Genomic DNA, 15,133 nt, shown 5'->3' with positions numbered 1-15,133 from the left:
ACTCTGGAGGAGCTCTGATAGCAAACAATGTCTAGGGACACATAGCACAAGGCATTTATCCTCTAGGGTTCAGGTGCTATCATCAGGAGTGTTGCCTCCCGCAGTAGGGCCCAGGGGGAGGCAACCAAGATGACACATGGGAACAGGGGTTTTTTATGGGTAGTTGTTGGAATTTAGCTGGTAGATCCTAGAATAAACCCTTACTGTGAGTCCAGACAGGGATTGTGGACAGGATTTGGACAGCTTTCTGCACCATGGGATGCCAGTAATAGTACCTGGGAGATCAGACCTTTAGAGTGATGACGAGCAGGGACATTGATCGGCATACCATAAATGCCATGGTTAACCTAAGGCCAGCAGAGGGGTTCTAGAGGCCTACCGTCGTGTCTAATAGGCCTTAAAAGTATCTTGTCTGTGAGACCATGACTGGTTCCAAAAGATGAACTATAGTGTGGTAAGGGCAAATAGGGAACACTTAGCTATCGTTATATGTTTTAGCTGTTTTGACTATACCAGTGAGTACTCAGGACTAATTTCTCCTAATCAGAGGACAAATAGGTGCAACCAGAGAGGCAGTAATCGCATTCCCAATTAAAATTTTGGCTGTGAAATCGGTCCCATTTGACATCTTAAGTAGTATTAAGTATTTTTATAATCGGATTATTTATTTAGCAACAGAGGTAGAAGTACAGAAAATTTTGTTTAGTGTAACGTTCTTAACCAAAAACATTGCTATATTTTATCAGGTTAGAGAGTTGTCAGGAGTTCATAACTTTTTGTCTGTTTCTTGAGTCTGTATATTTTCTATCTACAATCTGTGAGATTACTAACATTCCTAAATACCCAAGGAAACAAGTTGATTGCAGAAGAATATATTAACTATATATTTGGAAAGGTTTATAAGTAAAAGGGGACTTCAGAATTAAGATAGTGATTTGTGAGCAACAGTAAGTACTCTGGCTTTACTTGATAAAAATCTTGCTGTTTAATAATCAGTCAAGCAAGCACAAAATAATCTATTACAATGATACATTTGTTAATTGTGGGCCATGTTAAACTTCATAAAGATGTGGAAATCTTGTTTCTTAGCTAATTATGTTCTCTGAGCTATAATAGAAATAATAATAATTTTACCATTTTTTTATTAATAGCTAAGACTTACCTAATGCTTATTAATTGTGCCAGACAGTATTTTAAATACTTTATACACATTTATTCATTTGATATTCACAATTCTAACATAGATGAACTATTATTGTCCCATTTTAGAGAAAAGAAAACAGAGGCATAGAGAAGTAACTTGCCTGGTCACACAACTTGTGAGATAGACAAAATTTGACCTCTACCATTCTAGCTCAAGTAAATGACCTTAATCACTTCTGTCATTGTAAGCCAGGTTTATATCTAGGAATAATGCTATTATATATGTGTGTATATATGTTATATCATTGAGCATTATTATTGCTATTGCTCTATATTTATATTAGTGTTTTTCCCTTAGATCTTTTAAGGCCACGAGATACATATCAATTTTGTGTTGAGCATCGTGAGTTGAAAGTGTATAAAACACTGGATACACCTATTTTTTCTACTGGAAAATTGATATTGGGACCACATCAAGAAAAGGGAAAGCAGCATGTTGGCTCAGATATATTGGTGAGTGTGTTTCTCCATATCTTTATGTTTCTCTGTTGGCATAACTCTGATTTATTGGACTTGATGAGGCATTAAAAATGCTGTTTTCTCAGAAATGATATTATTGTGGTGCATAGAGAATTTTTCTGTTAAATCTGTTTAGAGTCAATCAGGCAATGGTTCTTTAATAAGTACCTGTTCTGTGCATAGCCATGTAACCTTGAAATTTAAAAGTTTAAGGAATGTTCTTTACTTTGAGGAATGGTAGAATATAGATTTGCAAAGAAATCATTAGAGCTGGTGAAAATTAAGTCTAAATTTCATTTCACTGATCATGTAGTTTAGGAATTATGAGGTTTTAAAAGTCTTTCTCAGAATCATGTAATTAGCAGTAGACTAAGGAGTAGGAGCTAGTTACTTCAATAAATACTAAATAATGTATTACTGTATGTGGCAGCATTACTGGCTGAAATTATAATGAGATTCAAGGTGAGTCCATCTTTGTTCTCTCATTGGAGACACACACCTTTGCACCATTAGTGTGAAGTATATATATGTTATATTTGTACATTTTGAATTTGAAAATTGCAGAATTTGAATATCACCAAATTTTAATAATATTTACTGTTTTAGGGATGCCTGGGTGGCTCAGTTGGTTGAGCATGCCTTTGGTTCAGGTCATGATCCTAGGGTCCTGGGATTCAAGTCCCACATCCGGCTCCTTACTGGGCAGGGAGCCTGCTTCTCCCTCTGCCTGCTGTTCCTCTGCTTTTGCTCTCTCTTTCTGACAAATAAATCAATCAAATCTTTAAAAAATATATATATTTACTGTTTTACTGCCATTTAAAAATACTTAGTCTAAGGCACATTTTTCAGTATGTAACATTTCAAGAACCTGTGGTATCATGGGTTACTGGAGTATTGCATTCAAAACAATTAATTTTACTCAAGAAAGAAAGAGAAGGAACACGAGGACCCTTGGGTTTATATTATCAAAGAAGGGCAAATTGAGGCAAGAAAAAAAGGCACACATGAAAGAGTAACTCATTAATACCTTAGTATAACTAGAATTAGAAAATACTTTAATCCAATCTTAAAATGATAAAGATCTCCAGGTGCTATTAAAAGAGTAAAAAACACATTTAACTAACTAAAGTAATGATGATTTCTGCATAATAATTAAGGAACATTTAAGACCAGCATTATGAAATATCATCATTGAAATAATACCAGTTACCCATTAAACTGTGATGCCTTTATTAGACAAAAGAAAATTTAAATAGTAAATTTAAATAGTAGATGTTTGAAAGTATTTAATCTGGCTACTATTCTAAGGAATGTACATTAAAAAACATTAAAAACAAGAATATTTTATATTTACTGAGCTAGTAGAAATTATTGGAAAAATATCTGTACCCTTTGATTTATGACTCTTATTTCAGTATATTTTCCTCAGAAAATAATTTAAAGGGTAGGGAAACTGAACATATATAGGTATTTTTTGTAACATTGATAGTAATTGCAAAAATTAGAAACTATTGAAAAGTTGCAGAAAGAAATGGTTATATTTTATATTTTGACTTTATAATAAGATGTCGTTATAAGATAATAAGCAGTTATATAGCACTTAGATGTTCCAGATACTGTAATAAGTATTTTTATATCAGTTTAAGCATATATTTTTGAAGAATAGCCATATAAGAAGAACTTTAGGATAAATATTTAAGCAAACGTATGGAAAATAGAAAACTTTTATTCTGACCAAAATTTAAAAATGAAAATTGAAGGAATTATAGAAAAATAATGTTATCAGGTGATCATAGTTTATTTTTATTTCTTCTAAATATTGCCTTTAACTTTTTAGAATGAAAATCAGAGTTATTCTTTTTTTTAATATGAGAGTATTTTTAAATTTTTTAAAACATGAAGGACACTTTTAAATATATGCTTTTGAAAAACAAAAGGGACCAGAGAGAGAACTAGCATAGACTGTAACTCTTTCCTTCAAACTCAATGTTAAAAAGTCTGTATGAGAGGGAGATAGTAGCAGTAGTAGATTTGCTAAAATCAAACCACAAAAGAATTAACAGATTACTATGGGATTTGGTTGTGGAGCTCTCCCAAAAGATGAGATTTAGAAATGGAAATATAAAATATATATTTTATTATATTATATAAGTATAAAATATATAATATAAATACAAAAAATTATGTAATATAAAATATAAAAGTGAAGTGATGTGGAAAACAGGAAAAGAAAACAGAAGAGAGGAAATAAAACCAAATGAGTGAAGGGATGGAAATATTTGAAAAATTAGACAATAAATGTTCCAGAACTAAAAAACAAAAAGTTAGAGCAACATACTTTAAAGAACCAGAGCTCCTTAGAGAAATGTCTGAATGGAGGCCTGGAGCTGAGCTTGAAATATGTATTTTTAAAGATTTATTTATTTATTTTAGAAAGAGAATGTGGGGAAGATTGGGAGAGGTTAAGTGAGAGGATCTCAAGCAGACTCTGTGCTGAGCGTGGAGTGTGACACAGGGCTCAATCCCACAATCCTGAGACCATGACCTGAGCTGAAACCAAGAGTTGGAGGCCTAGTGGACTGTATCACCCAGGTACCCCTGATCTTGAAGTGTTTTGAGTAAATAAGAATAACTTAAGTGGATTGATACATATCTACTATATATAAATTCATGAATTTGAAAGACTGATACTAAAAGAAAACCTAATTCACCACTCTTGGAGAATACTAGGAGGCTAACTTATATTGACAACAAATGATAAATAAAGGGAAATAATCGAATATTTTTTCTGCCCTTTTCTTATAAACTGTACTATTACGTAACCAAATAAAAATGAGGTGAAGTTTGTTTTTGTTAGAAATATTTCATTTAGGGGTGCCTGGGTGGCTCAATTGGTTAAGCATCTGCCTTTGATTCAGGTCATGATCCCATGTTCCTGGGATCGAGCCCCTCATCAGACTCCCTGCTCAGTGGGGAGCCTGCTTCTCCCTCTCCCTCTGATGTACCCCCTGCTTGTACTCTCACTCTCTCAAATAAATAAATAAAATCTTTAAAAAGAAATTCCAATTAATAAATGAAAAAGAAATAGTAGAGTAAAATATTGTCATTTTGTAATCCTTGATAAACTGTTGGATCTGTCTAGGCATTGAGTATCAATGTCTGCTAATATCTAAAAAAGAAGACAACCCTGAAAGTTGAAAATAGAGCTACCGTATGACCCAGTGATTGCACTACTAGGGATTTACCCCAAAGATACAAATGTAGTGATCTGAAGGGACACTTGCACCCCAGTGTTAATAGCAGCAATGTCCACAATAGCCAAACTATGGAAAGAGCCCAGATGTACACTGACAGATGAATGGATAAAGAAGATGTGTGTGTGTGTGTGTGTGTGTGTGTGTGTACATACACAGTGTACATACACAATATTCCATATACACGTAATGGAATATTACTCAGCCATCAAAAAATGGAATCTTGTCTTTTGCAATGATGTGGATGGAACTAGAGGGTATTATACTAAATGAAGTCAGTCAGTCAGAGAAAGAATTATCAAATGAGCTCACTTATGTGGAATTTAAGAAACAAAACAGGAAAAAAAAAGAACAGGATCACAGGGGAAGAGAGGAAAAAATAAGACAAAACAAAATCAGGGAGACAAACCATAGAGACTCTTAATTATAGGAAACAAACTGAGGGTTGGTGGAGGGAAGGAGAGTGGGAGGAGGGGTAAAAATAGTTAATTATAAAAGTAAATTAGGGGCGCCTGGGTGGCTCAGTGGGTTAAAGCCTCTGCCTTCAGCTCAGGTCGTGATCCCAGGGTCCTGGGATTGAGCCCCACTTCGGGTTCTCTGCTCAGTGGGAAGCCTGCTTCCTCCTCTCTCTGCCTGCCTTTCTGCCTACTCGTGATCTCTGTCAGATAAAGAAATAAAATCTTTAAAAAAAAAGTAAATTTAAAAAATAGAAAAAAAATAAAAAGAAGATAACCAGACATTATGTGCCTCCTGATGGAAGAGTACAACATTGTATGAAATAGTCTTGCCTCTTCCATCTCCTTTAAAAACAAGCAAACAGAAAAAACCTATAAAGCAAACAACAAAAATACCCAAATTTGATCAAACTCTAATTTCTAAGGAAATAAAGAATAGATGACCTTTCATATGATACTCAGGTGTTGGTAATCAGCAAAATTAAGCTATGCAAAGATTTTTACAGCAAACTTTGCTGCTTGATTTCTTTAATAAATAAGTTGCAAGGAATAAAAACCAAGTAGAACCTATAGATCACTGTTTCTCAACCATGGCACTATTGACATTTTAGTTCAGATAATGCTTTGTTGTAGAGGGGCTTCCTGTGCATTGTGGGATGTTTGGTAGCATCCCTGGCCCCTGCCAAGTAGATTCTAGCTGTACTCCTCTAGTTGTAAGAATCAGAAATGTCCCCAGACATTGCCTGTTGTCTCCTGAAATTGAGAAAGCACCCCCAAATTGAGAACCACTATAGATTGAGCAATTTAAGAGGATGAACAACTTCTTTTTTTTTTTTTTTTTTTTTTTTAAGATTTTATTTATTTGACAGAGATCACAAGTAGGCAGAGAGGCAGGCAGAGAGAGAGAGAGGAGGAAGCAGGTTCCCTGCTGAGCAGAGAGCCCAATGTGGGGCTCGATCCCAGGACCCTGGGATCATGACCTGAGCCGAAGGCAGAGGCTTTAACCCACTGAGCCACCCAGGTGCCCCGGATGAACAACTTCTTAAGCAATACATTTAAGAGGGGCGCCTGAGTGGCTCAGTGGGTTAAAGCCTCTGCTTTCAGCTCAGGTCATGATCCCAGAGTCCTGGGATCGAGCCCCGCATTGGGCTCTCTGCTCAGCGGAGAGCCTGCTTCCCTTCCTCTCTCTCTGCCTGCCTCTGCCTACTTGTGATCTCTCTCTGTCAAATAAATAAAATCTTAAAAAAAAAAATACATTTAAGAAAAAATTGGAAATTTAATACTGACTGGGTATTTGATATTAAATATTCATTTATGTTTAGTTGTGATAAAACTGTTATAGTTGTGTTTTTAAAAAGCACCTTGAGGTGTGCCTGGCTGGTTCTATTGGTAGAACATGTGACTCTTTATTTTGGGATCCTGAGTTCAAGCCACATGCTGAGTATGGAGATAACTAATAATAAACCAAGCTTTAAAAAATAAAAAATTAAAAACACCTTGATTTTTTTAGTACACACTGAAATATTTGCAGATGATTTATGATGCTGGGGTATTTATTGCAAAATAACATGGAATGGGGGAAGTAAAGAGATGGAATGGGGGAAAGTTGTTGGTGTTAGGTATTCATGGGAGTTCGTCCTTCTGTATTTGTGTACTTCAAAAGCCTTCCAGTTTTAGTATATGTGCTGCCGAAGCAAGCACTTTCAAAAACCTTCCTACCAAGATGTTTGCAGAAGTGGAAAGAGGTGTACATAGCTAAGCTGAATAGATAAAGAAAAAAAAAAAAACCACCTAGAAATATATGCTTGACCTTCTGGGTAGTATGTTTGTTACCTTTTTGTCTTTTCAATTAATGCAAAATTATTTTAAGATATAATAAAATTTTTTAAAAGTAATTATAAGGTACCATACTTTGGAACCATTTGAAGAGTTTTTTCCCTATTTAGGGAGGCAGCATTTCATAGTGGTTAAGAGCATGAATTCTGGAATCAAAGTGCCTGAGTTCAAATCTTGTTTCTGCCTTTTACATTGTGAACTTGGAAAATTACCCCAGTCTATTGCCTTATTTTCTTCATTTGTATAAAACTATTAAAATAGTACCTGTCTCACTGCTACTTACATACATAAAATGAATGTAAATTAGGTGCTCAGAATAGTGACTGGCAAGGAGTAAGTGCTATATAAGTGCTAGCTGCTATCGTTTTTCTGGTATTTAAGGCTCATTTTACAAAGTGTTAAAAAAAAAATAAGAGAAGGGGGTGGAAGAGGAGGAGTAATTCTCTGAGGCAAAATATTTTTGATGGCTGAATCTCAAAATTTGAATCTGAATGTTGGGAGGCTTTCAGTTTTTCTAGTTGTCCCAAAACCAAATCATCACTTGGGTGCTACCTATGTATAAAATGTAAAATTTGCCGTGACTATGAATATGGAAGTCTTTATGATTGAGAATTAGATTTATTCTTTCTTGATATTTGCTTAAATGTACCATTTATTTGTTTTACTTTTTGTCCTCTCTTTGGTCGGGTGATTGAATTACTTGTCCCAACCATGTAACCTTTGAAGAGGTGTATATAAGACCAAGCTATTTTGTAGTATAGCTAAGTGATATTATTTACAGTGGTTCTGAATTTTCATAAGCTGTTAAATAATAAGAACAAAAGAAATTTCTTCCAGTGTTTGTTTTCTATTGCTTGTTTTAATAAATTACTATAAATTCATTGACTTAAAACAAGACCTATTTATTATCTCACAGTTATATTGATTAGAATCCTGGTAAGCTTGGCCGAGTCTTCTGTTTAGAGTACCACAGGGCTGGAATCAAGATGTTGGGAGCTCTGTATCCCTCTCTGGAGACTCTTAGGATGACTCTGCTTTCAGGTTTATTCAGGTTGTTGGCAGAATTCAGTTCCATATTGTAGGGCTGAGGCTCCCATTTCCTTGCTGGCTGTTGGCCAGAGTTCATTCTCAGCTTCTAGAAATAGCCTGTATTTCTTGACCCATGGCCCTATTATCTTCAGTGCTAGCAACAGTTTGTCCTTTTCATGTTTTGAATTTCTCTGGTTTTCCTCTGCTTCATCTCTCTTCTGCTTCCAGGAGAAACTCTCCACTTTTAACGGTTCGCGTGATTAGAATAGGCCCAACTATATAATCCAGACTTAACCTATCTCCCAGTCTCTAGGTCCCTTTTGTCATGTAACAAAATAAATTCTGGAGATTAGAGTGTGGACATCTTGGAGGGTTGTGATTCTGCTTACTGCATTTCCTTTAAGTTTTTTTGTACCGTGTTGTGGTGGTGGTTCGATTTGAAATGAGATTTTAATTTTTAATTTTACAGGTTTTTTATGTTAACTTTGGTGACCTTTTATGTACCTTACATGAAACACCTTATATAATAACAACTGGGGATTCGTTCTATGTTCCTTCAGGTAAGGAAAATAAAGACAATCTTCTTTCATATAGTTAAAATATTATATAGTTGCTCGTGAGTACCATGCAAATGGAAGCCACACGGGTCAAAATAAAATGTCATGTGACTCATGACAATGCATATTTTGATTTTGTCTTTAGGTAAGTATGTTAGTATATGGTATGTGAAAATTGGATAAGAACTACTTATTGCAAAGTGTATAACGATTTAGTTGTGTCTAGGGTAGGAGGAAAATTATTTCTGCTGTATTATCTATAAGACATTATGTAGTCAAGCAATTTTTAGTAGATTATTTTAAACATACAGAATAGTGTTTTTCATCAGCTATTAAAGAGCACAAGCCTCTGGAAAGAGAACTTTTAATTTGTTCATTTATTTATTCATCATTCGACAGAGAATCTGTTAAGCACTGCTCTCAGAGTATAGGATACATAAGTGAGCAAAATAGAGGAAAACTCCCTGTCCTTATGGAGCTTACATTCCAATGAAAGAAGAAAATAATAATAATAATAGCAATGTTTATATAGTCCTTAGCATGTACCAGAACTGTTGTGAACACATTTCATTTATTGTAACTCAGTTAATCTTAGCATGTATTAGTTTGAATATACAGAAATTTTCTCTTCTTCACCCTCGTCTAATTCACCTTTGCATTCATTATCAGAATGATGTGAGATTTTCATTTCTTTCAAACCTTGTCTGGATCACAGGTTTAACTCTTGGATTTTTTAGTTCATGGAGTTGAATAAAACTTACTTTAGGTTAGATGAACTGATTTAAGAACAAATTTGGTACTATATACTGTAACTGCCTTAGTGATAGCTAAATATTTAGTCAAAAGGAAATGATGTCTATGGAAATAATTTTTTTTTCTTACCACTTTCCTTCTAGGTAATTATTACAACATCAAAAATCTCCTGAATGAGGAAAGTGTGCTTCTTTTTACTCAGATAAAAAGATGAAAGATGAAGCAAAGTTTAAATACTTGTGTGTGTATATATATTGTGTGTGTATATATGTGGACACATATATATACACACATACACGTAAATATATAAAAGTTTGTGCAGTTGAGACATTCATCTTTATAATTATTTGTGATATATTTTAAAATAAAAATTTTATTCAGTTTTGTGTGTTCTTTGATAAACATTTCAAACTCCCATGTGTCTTCTGATTTTTCTACAAATGTACACATAGTCTGTAGTGATGCCCATATTCATAATATTTTAATAACAGGAAAAGAATCAGCTCTCACAGTGAAATATAGGACATTTCTTTTTTAGGAGAGATTTGATTAATATGTTCATTCATTTAATCTTTTCTAAATGTTTTTAAGTCACTAATGAAATAATCCAATAATGAGAATTGTGATATATATAAATAGTACATTTGTATTACTTTCTTAGGGCTTCATAACAAAATAGTACAAACTGGTGGCTTAAAAATAAAAATTTATTGTCTCACTGTCCTGAAATCAAAATGTCGGCAGGACCAAGTTCTCTCTGAAACCTTCAGGTTTCACAATGATGCTTCTGCTTAGCACTCATCTTTCTATTAGAGGGAAAGTCAGTGTGAAACAACATTTAAAAATAACTCAGGCTTTCTTCTTAATATGACCAGATGCACTGAAAATATGTAGATTTAGGGGAGAAAAATGGCTAATGTCACAAATTGCTAGCACCTATTTTTGAAGTCATTTTAATAGGTATTTTCATATTAACTTGAAAATCTTAGTTTCATTTGTCATGTAATTTAACAGTATGTGTTCACTGTTGCTTTTATTAAAAAAATCGTGCACATTCATTTTTTTTTTGAGGCTTGCTAAGACATTGTCTATTAACTTCTCAGTGTCTCTGTAAGAAGTTGCAGAATTTAGTATATGAATACACTTCTATCACTAGAGAAACTGGTTATATTTGCTTTCCTAAGTCAAGAGTTATAGGACTAGATGTGTCTCCATCTTTACCTGGACTGGCCAGATTTTTGGTCACTTATCTGCAATGGCTTGATTATTTTTTTAAGTGAAGCATTTATTTTATAGATGTAACTTACAAATGGTCAGATGCATAGATCTGACAGTTCAGTGGGTTCTTGGCAAGTACATCTTAAACTAAGTAACCCACAAAACTTCTGCCACTTCAGGAAGTTCCTGTTCTGTCCAATTCAATTCCTGCTAACCTGACTTGGACCCTGGGCCACTGTTCTTCTTTATCATGGTGGAGAGGTTTTGCTTATTCTAGAACTTGATATAAATGACTCAAAATATACTTTCATTCAACACAGTGTCTAAGTTTCTTCCACCATAGTATGTATATCAGTTCATTCATGTTTTATTTCTGAGTAGTAGTCTCTGTGAACACTGTTCCTTTTTTTAAATTTTTTTTAAAGATTGTATTTATTTATTTGAGAGAGAGAGAATGAGAGACAGAGAGCATGAGGGGGGAGGGTTAGAGGGAGAAGCTAAGCAGGGAGTCTGATGTGGGACTCTGTGCTGGGATACCAGGATCAGGACCTGAGCCAAAGGCAGCGGCTTAACCAACTGAGCTACCCAGGCATTCCTGTTTCTTCTTTTTGTAATCCTTGGAAGGGTTTGTAAGAGATTGGTAACATTTCGTTCTTAAGTGTTACAAAGAATTAACAGTAAAACCGTCCAGGTCTGGGGTTTTCTTTGTGGGGAAATTTTTAATTATGGCTTTAACTTCTTTAATAAGTACCAGAATATCCAGATTTCTTATCTCTTTAGTTTTGGTAGGTTTATTTTTTAAAGAATTTGCATATCTCTAAAGTTTTACCTTGATTTGTGTGAAATTTTATATTTTCTCTCTCAAAAGCTTTTTTGAGATTTGACATAAAATAATCTTAAAATACCCAAATTAATATAAAAATAGTGCAGTATCTGAAGCACAAATTTTGCTGTATAATTACTTTTTTTTCCCTTTTTCTTTTTTTGGTCATTGCTAAGCTTTTATCGGTTGTTCTTTTAAAATAATTAACTTTTGGGGCGCCTGGGTGGCTCAGTGGGTTAAAGCCTCTGCCTTTGGCCTAGGTCATGATCTCAGGGTCCTGGGGTTGAGCCCCGGGTCAGACTCTCTACTCAGGGGGAGCCTGCTTCCCCTTCCCCCTCTGCCTGCCTCTCTGCCTACTTGTGATCTCTCTTTCTCTGTTAAATAAATAAATAAAATTAAAAAAAATTAACTTCGTTTAATTGATTTTTCTCTCTTTGTATTTCTATTTCATTCATTTTTGATCTGCTCTTTATAATTTAGTGCATTCTGGGGCACTTGGGTGACTTAATAAGTGTAGTGTTGGGAGTCTTGGTTTCAGCTCATGATCTTGGAGTTGTAGATTGAGCGCCTCATTGAGGTGTGCTCCGTGCTCAGCGAGACATCTGCTTCTCTCCTTCTCCCTGTCCATCTTCCTTTCTCTCTCTTACGAAAAAAGAAAGAAAGAAAGAAAGAAAGAAAGAAAGAATCTTTATAATTTACTGTATTCTACTTTGGGTTTGATTTGCCCTTTTTTCCCTAGCTGCTTAAGGTGAATGTTTAATTTAGAATTTTCTTCCTTCCTGTTTCAACCATTGAAAGCTTCATTTGATATGTCATTTAATTCAAGGTACTTTAAAATCTAGAGTTACTTGGAAGTGTTTCTTGTAAATTGGATATTTGGAAGTTCTCCAGATTTGTTTTTTCTAAACCAACTCAAGTTTTAACTTTTGCAGCCGTATGGTTGATACTGCAACAACTCAGTCTGCCCCTGAAACATGAAAGCATCATAGACAATAAATAAATGACTAGGTATGGTTATGTTGCAATAAAACTTCATATACAAAATGCAGTCAGTGATCTGTATTTAGCCTGTAAGTGGGATTTGTTGGCCTCTGATGTATGCGGAAAACATCATTTGTACACTTTCAGTCCTTTAACATTTATTGATGATATTTTATGGTCAACAGTATGGTCTTTGAGAATTTTCCTTGTGTTAGAAGCTAATGTGTGTTCTGTTGCTGTTGGGTGGGGTATTCTCTGTCTTTTGGTTGATAGTGTTGTGTAAGTCTTCCGTATATTTCCTGATTTTTGTGTAGTTTTTATTTCTATTACTGATAAAGGAGTATTGATACCTCTGATTCTGCCTATTAAATATGTTTCTTTTATATCTGTCAATTTTTCCTTCATCTATTTTGATCCTTTTGTTAGGTTCATATTCAAAATTTATCATTGTTTTACTGCTGTATTGAACTGTTTATCATTATGAAGTATCTTTTAGTAATTTTTTTTTATCTTAAAGTTTATTTTGTTTGATGTTACTATAGCTACTTCAACTGTCTTATGTATACCATTCATCTGATATATCTTTTTCTGTCCTTTTAACATTAATTTATTATGTCTTAATTTAAGATGTGTCTCTTATGGAAAGCACATAGTTGGATCTTGAGTTTTTAAAATCTAGTGTAAGGGATGCCTGGGTGGCTCAGTTAGTTAAGTGGCTGCCTTCAGCTCAGGTCATGATCCTAGAGTCCTGGGATCGAGTCCCACATCAGGCTCCTTGCTCAGCAGGGAGCCTGCTTCTCCCTCTGCCTCTGCTGCCACTCTGCCTGCCTGTGCTCGCTCGCTCGCTCGCTCTCTCTGGCAAATAAATAAATAAAATCTTTAAAAAAAAATCCAATGTAATAGGCTCTGCCTTTTGATTGGAATATGTAATCTACTTATTTAATGTAAATATTGGTAAGATTGAATTTATATGTGCTCTTTTGTTTTCTATATGTCTTAAGGAGTTTTGCTTGGGGGAGGGGGGTTGGGAGAAGAGGGGTGGGGTTATGGACATTGGGGAGGAGTTTTGTTGTTTTTATTATAACTGTTTCTTCCTGCTTTATTTGGGTTAGCAGTCTTTATAGTGTACCATTTTAAATCCACTGAATATATACGTTGAGGTATTATTTTATTGGTTGCTATAGAGATGTCTATATCTTTAAGTTTATCTTGGTCAGATTAAGTTTATCTTAAGTCAGGTTACTACTGACTTCATTTCAGTAAAACTTAGCAATTTTGCATTTTCTTAGCTTCATTTCTTTTTTCTTTTAATTTATACTATTTCATTGTTTAATATGCATATATCTGACATGTGTATTTATATAGTTCAACAATTTTGTGTCATAATTTTTATTTTGAATTATTTTTTTTTTAATTAAGAGAAAAAACATAAACAGTCTTTTATATTGACTGTCGTTGGTATTCTTCATTCCTTCCTGTACATCTAACTTACCTGGCATTATTCCTTCCAGCCTGACGAACTTTAGTACCTTTTATAGGGTAAATCTATTAGCAACATATTCTCTTAATTTTTGTGTATCTGGGAATGCTTTTATTTTGACTTCATTTCTGAATGATAGTTTTACTTGATCATTTTGGGTTTATGGTTTTTTTGTTGTTCGAGCATATTGACTTTGTTTTTCCATTACCTATGTCCTCCTTCATTTCTAATAAGTCCATTCTTAATTACATTGTTCTGTGTGATGAGTCCTGTTTTTCTGGCTCCTTTGAAGATTTTTTTGCCTTTTATCATTTTGACTCTGGTATAGATTCTAGATTCTCTTTGTATTTATTCTCCTAGGAATTTGGTGAGCTGTTTGCCTCTGAATGTTAATGTTTTTGATCAAATTTGGGAACTTTTGGGCTATTACTCAGAAGTTTTTTTCTCCTTTTTCTTTCCTCCTCTGACTCACTACACATATGTTGATTTCTGATGTTCTAGTCATTTTTTAAATCTTTTTTCTTTTAATTCTTTGGATACTTTCTATTGATAACGTCTTGAAATCAGTGATTCTCTGCTATCGCATATTTGCTGTTTGAGCTCATCTAATGATTTTTATTCTTAATTTCAGTAATTATGCTTTTTTAACTCTAGAATTTAAATTTGGTTCTTTTTATAGTTTATGTAGATTTCCAATTTTGTTAATTCATTTTTAACATACTTCCCTTTAATTATATAAATGTGTTTAATACCCTGTTGTAGTCTTTGTTAATCTAACACCTAGGTTCATACAGACTCAGTTATCATTAGTGACTGCTTTTTCCCTTTAGTATGTTTCATTCTTGTCTGTTTTTTGCATGTCTAATAATTTTTGATTGAAAATTAGACCTTTTAGGAATTGTAGCAATTCTTGGTTATGTTTTATGTCTGGGGTTTCTTTTTTTTCTTAATTTATGATCTCTCCTGGACTCAAACTATGGAATCTGTTGCCCCTGTGGTATTTCTGCTCAGTTTTTAAAATTCTTTATTTAAGTGTTTAATCCTGGCTCCCTAGGGATAGCCTCTATTTTTATATAGTTTAGTAG

At 34.0% G+C, this 15,133-nt stretch overlaps 1 protein-coding gene across 2 annotated transcripts in view; it reads left to right on the top strand.

Moving 5' to 3' along the window:
* The window catches only part of CENPC (centromere protein C), a 99,419-nt gene extending 89,596 nt beyond the window's left edge, over nucleotides 1-9,823 (top strand). For both annotated transcript variants that reach the window (XM_032334454.1, XM_032334455.1), the window contains exons 17-19: nucleotides 1,502-1,656; nucleotides 8,706-8,796; nucleotides 9,690-9,823. In XM_032334454.1, coding sequence (XP_032190345.1) covers nucleotides 1,502-1,656; nucleotides 8,706-8,796; nucleotides 9,690-9,760 — 317 coding nt within the window. In that variant the 3' untranslated portion in view covers nucleotides 9,761-9,823. The remainder of the gene's footprint in view (nucleotides 1-1,501; nucleotides 1,657-8,705; nucleotides 8,797-9,689) is intronic.
* The last annotated feature ends 5,310 nt before the right edge of the window (nucleotides 9,824-15,133 follow it).

Source organism: Mustela erminea, chromosome 2 (assembly GCF_009829155.1).
Source record: "Mustela erminea isolate mMusErm1 chromosome 2, mMusErm1.Pri, whole genome shotgun sequence".
In the NCBI taxonomy this organism is placed as follows: domain Eukaryota; kingdom Metazoa; phylum Chordata; class Mammalia; order Carnivora; family Mustelidae; genus Mustela; species Mustela erminea.
This window is presented reverse-complemented; position numbering and strand designations above follow the sequence as displayed.